General features: G+C 46.9%; 1 protein-coding gene across 1 annotated transcript; it reads left to right on the top strand.

Moving 5' to 3' along the window:
• The first annotated feature begins 2,453 nt into the window (after window positions 1-2,453).
• LOC123429010 (cytochrome P450 89A2-like) lies at window positions 2,454-4,086 on the top strand. Its single transcript, XM_045113079.1, has one exon. The coding sequence runs from the start codon at window positions 2,512-2,514 to the stop codon at window positions 4,000-4,002; it is 1,491 nt and encodes a 496-aa protein (XP_044969014.1). The 5' UTR covers window positions 2,454-2,511; the 3' UTR covers window positions 4,003-4,086.
• Window positions 4,087-5,146: the final 1,060 nt, after the last annotated feature.

Below are 5,146 nucleotides of genomic sequence, written 5' to 3'. Positions count from 1 at the left end.
TCATGGACTAGAAATGCAAAGACATGGAGACGTGGGGGGACCTGTAGCAAATTGTCCAGAGACAATTTCAATCATTATCGTACTATATCGACAACTTTCGTTCATTTTTCTGATATCATGTAATTAATAACTCCTTTATATATTCATTATCTTTGTCGAGCATGGTTTGGAAATAGTTCACCAAGAAGACTCCGGGTGAATGAAGAAAGAAGCTGTGATTTCGAACAGTCACTATAAGTAGTACTAGTTACGCCCACGCATCTCTTTGATTATAGTTTCAATACCATTATCACGCTTGATTATTATTTTGATTGTACTCTATTATCGTATAGTGTCGAAGGCAGTTAGACGGGAATAACTTATGTGGATACTACGTTTGCGAGTTCGTTCACATGATGACCCGCGAGACGGGCAGAAATTTTGCAGAACTTGATGTATGTAAACAATATTCACAATTTTATTTTATTTCCATCAATTTTGTTGAGTTTCATATTGACCCCTTCTTTAAATTAGATCCAACGAAAGCGGGATGAACTCCTATAGGAGAATCGCATACGAGCAATTTAAGAAGAATTGACATGATTCTTCGTTGATGAGCTCATATCACCAACCGAAGAATACAATCAACAAGTTATAGGGAATGTTGGTAATTAGATATTAGAAATCGTGTGAGAGAGATATTGTATATATGCATGAATGTGTACTATATGTAGTAGCGTCGAATATTAGTAGCTAGCGTCGAGGCAGAGAGGTCAGTTCATATTCATGACGATATTGTGTAACGGTACCTTCATTGCTATTAGTAGCTAGCGTCGATGCAGAGAGGTGGCCGACACGCAGACACTAGTTGAAAACAGAGCTTTAATTCTAACAAAAAAAGAAACACAAAATAAAACCGCTAAACCCCTCTGAAACCCTACACCTCCAAACCCCTTCAAAACCTAACAAAAAAACATGTGGAGTTCTTTAGTTCCGATTTGCAGCAGGATCGGGACTAAAGGTCCTCCTGCTCGAGTGCTACGCAGCTGCCACATGGATCCTTTAATCCCGGTTTGCAACACGATTGGAACTAAAAAGTGGGCCCGAATGCTTAATCCCGGCTGCACAACCAAAACTAAAAGTCATGATACTAAAGGTTTGTTTTTCATTGGTGGTGTCAGAACACGTTAGGGACCGAGTATGGGCATCTTCAATAGTCGTATGATCATCGTTGGTAAAATTCTCACATAGACGATTTTGATAACATGATACATAATAAAGAAAAGAGAGAATGAAATCGTATGAACTTAAAGCAATGGTTCAGGCATAAGCTCCGAGACAAGCACGATCATTTCTTCAATATTTAATGGACCCGCTTAGTTATTTTACATACGGTTAACATACACTCCATTAGGCTACCCCTAATGGTAGTATCATAGGTAGTATCATGCATGCCAACTAGGCATTTTCGATGAGGTGGCATAGTATTAAATGAAAAAAAAGAGGGTTGAGTATCATATCATGATACCGTATCATATTAAATGATGTGCTACTATGTGTCTTGCATGGCAATAAATAAACTACCCTATGATATGCATGATACTAGTATATGATACTCCCCATTACAACCAGCTTATACTAGTATCATGCATATGATACCACATCCGTAATGCATAATATTATATGTTAGTATCATAGAATAGGTAATTTATTGACATGCAAGACACAAAGTAGCACAACATTTAATATGATACGGTATCATGATATGATACTCAACTCTCTCTTTCTTCATTTAATTCTATGCCACATCATCAAAGTTGTCTAGTTGGCATGCATGATACTAGCTATGATACTCCCATTACGACCAGCCTTAAAGAGCTTGTATGATGTGTTGTTGGCTGTTGACGTGGATACTTAGAGCATCTCCAACAGTCCGTATGTTCAATCGTTGGTATAAGTATCCACATCATCAATCAACGGCACATCATACAAGCTCTTCAATAGAGTGTATGTTAACCGTATGTAAAATAACTAGGCGGGTCAATTAAATATTGAAGAAATAACCATGTTTGCCCCGGACCTTGTGCATGAACCGTTGCTTCAAGTTCATACGGTTTCATTCTCTCTTTTCTTTTATTATGTGCCATGTCATCAAAATCATCTATGTGGTAATTTTACCAACGATGATCATACAACTATTGGAGATGCCCTTATACAAACGATTAAACATACAGACGATTGAAGATGCTCTAAGTGATGACCATCAACGCCCTCTGAATCTGACTGTTTGATCTGAAGTTGGCGAAGATAGTACTAGTGCTGTGCTGGTTGACCATTGAAGTTGGCGAAGACGGTTGGAGATGCTCTAAATGATGACCGATAGATGCACTACAGCACTGGTACAATCTATCAAAGGTAGTACTAGTGCTGTCTGCCAAAGATAGCATTAAAATGGCATCTACGGAGCTCAACTACACCGTGCCATGCCCATGCATATATTAAAGTAGTCCACCAAGAATTCAAGATCAAGCCATGGCAGACTTGCTCCTCGTCACCTTGCTTCCATTGGCGGCTCTCCTCTTCCTCGCCCTCCACCATGCACCCCACATCAAAGCTCTCCTCACGAGGGCCATGTCGGTTCTAGCACCGGAGCTCTCCACGGTGTGGAAGCCGCAGCCAGCTAGCATCTTCGTCACCGACCACGAGACAGCGCACAGCCTCCTCGTGCGCGGCAGCGCCGGCGGCTGCTTCTCCAACCGCCCACCGTCCATCTCTCCCAGCGCCATCCTCTCGCGCCGTCGACACCAGAACATCACCTCGGCTCCCTACGGCCAGCACTGGCGCGCCATTCGTCACAACCTCACGTCGGAGCTCCTCCACCCGGCGCGGCTCCGTCGGCACGCCGCGGCCCGCCGCGCCGCGCTCCATGGTCTCGTCGTCGACCTCGCCGAGCAGAGGAACAAGGGCGTGGTCCACGCGGCCGAGAGCATCCGCTACGCCATGTTTGGCCTCGTCGCCACCATGTGTTTCGGGGATGGCATCGACACAGGCCGCCTCCGTGCCATGGCCGACGCCCAGAGTGACCTCGTCAAGTCCCTGGCTACGGCGCGCGTGTTCGCGCACGCCAAGCTCCCGGCGGTGACCAGGCTTGTTTATCGCAATCGGTGGAAGAAGCTAGCCTTCCTGCGGCAGCAACAGGAGGAGACGTACCTACCGCTCATCGACTCCCGTCGCGGCCGGCGCCCGAAATCCGGCGAGCCGACGGTGTACGTGGACACGCTCATCGACCTCCTGGTGCCGGACGACCAAGCTAACAAACCAAGGCGGCAACAAAGAAGGCTGTCCGACGGTGAACTCGTGGGCATGTGCTCCGAGTTCCTTGGTGCCGGAACAGAAACTACGGCCTCGGCACTGCAGTGGATCATGGCCAACCTGGTGAAGCACCGAGAGATACAGGAAGCCCTCCGGAGGGAGATCGATGCCTTCGTGTGCGCGGACGCCGAGGAAGTCAGCGAGGACGTCCTTGGGAAGCTGGAGTACCTCAACGCTGTGATCATGGAGGCGCTCCGGCTGCATCCGCCGACGTCTTTTGCGTTCAGGCAGGTGATGGAAGAGGACAATGTGGTTCACGACGGCGAGCGTATTCCGGCGGGCACCAAGGTGTACTTCCCACTGGCGGCCATCGCACGAGACACGACGGCGTGGGATGATAACCCTGACGAGTTCAAGCCACAACGGTTTCTGGCGTGCAAGTGCAAGGAGGATGCTTCCCAAGGAACCGACGGCACCATCAAAATGATGCCTTTCGGTGGTGGTCGGAGGATGTGTCCTGGTAGGGGTGTCGCCATGCTGCACTTAAGCTACTTCGTCGCCAACCTCGTGAGGGAGTTCCGGTGGAGGGAGGGAGAAGGCGAGCTCGCCGTCGATCTCGAACCGCATGTCGAGTTCTTCACTGTCATGAAGCGGCCATTGCGTGCTCACTTAGAGATTGTACCAACAGAGATCAGAACGAGAGTTAATTAGCTAGCTACTAGGGCTGATCAAAGTCTGCTTGGTTGTACCATTGTGTTTGCTAAATAATTAAGGAATCATCTGAATGTTTTTTGAGCGTTCGATCGATTCCTTTCCCCCGTGCGCAGAGCGTCGACAACAAGGGCTTGTCAGGGCTAGTCAGGAATTGAGTCGGAGCAGCAACAAAGCCTACCTACGTCGAGCAGCAAAGCTACACACACGAACACGGGATTTAGATTACAAGGTTTTGGGGATGGGTCCCAATGTTTCATGTGGATGCGTGCACAACTTTTGGCGCCAGGCGCTTAAAAACTTAATCATCCCACGCGCTGTCTCTGTCCCCTCGCTCTTTCTCGCTTGCATGCATCTCTAGCCGCCAAATTCACTCTTCTAATCTTTTCGCGAATGTTAAACCAGATCTGACTTTCGGTTGAGAATTTTTTTCGGATCTGACCCTCTTGCTACGGTCGAGTCCTTGATGGTAGGATATACTATCGTCGAGATCCCTGACGATAAGATTGCACGTCTATGCTAAAAGGAATTCTAAGTTATGGACACAGTGGGTCCGTATGCCTACCGCCGAACCACTTGACGATAGGGTTACGTATGCTACCGTCAGCTCCTTTGGTTTTTTTTTTCGAAAAGGAGGCCACGCCCCGGCTTCTGCATCGAGTGATGCATACAGCCATTATATTAAAAAACTGAAAAGATCTGAAGTGAGTACAAAGTCGAAAAGTGAAATTAAAATAAATTACAAGGCGATGAACGCCCAAGCCAAATATGTGGATAGGAGTAGTTGACTAATTCCCTACTCTATCAGCATGTCGCCATCCATATCGGCTGAAGATAGCCTGAGCTACCATCTCCCATCGGGCACACCAAGTAACCAAAGGCTCCCTGGTTTCCACAGGAATGAGTAAGGACCACATGCGGTTCAATGCGGTAGCCCTGAAGATGACCTGCAAAAAGTTAATGGATTGTTGTCTGTTAAAAACTAGGTCATTTCTGCAATTCCATATAGCCCATAAAAGTGCCGAAGTTCCTACTCGGATTAATTTAGCAAACCGGATATTAACCCCGTCAAGCCATGTCCCAAATAACATGTTAATACTAGTCGGCGGGGTTATGTTAAAGGCTATATGGATTGAGCGCCATA

This window comes from Hordeum vulgare, chromosome 2H (genome assembly GCF_904849725.1).
Source record: "Hordeum vulgare subsp. vulgare chromosome 2H, MorexV3_pseudomolecules_assembly, whole genome shotgun sequence".
Classification (NCBI taxonomy): domain Eukaryota; kingdom Viridiplantae; phylum Streptophyta; class Magnoliopsida; order Poales; family Poaceae; genus Hordeum; species Hordeum vulgare.
This window is presented reverse-complemented; position numbering and strand designations above follow the sequence as displayed.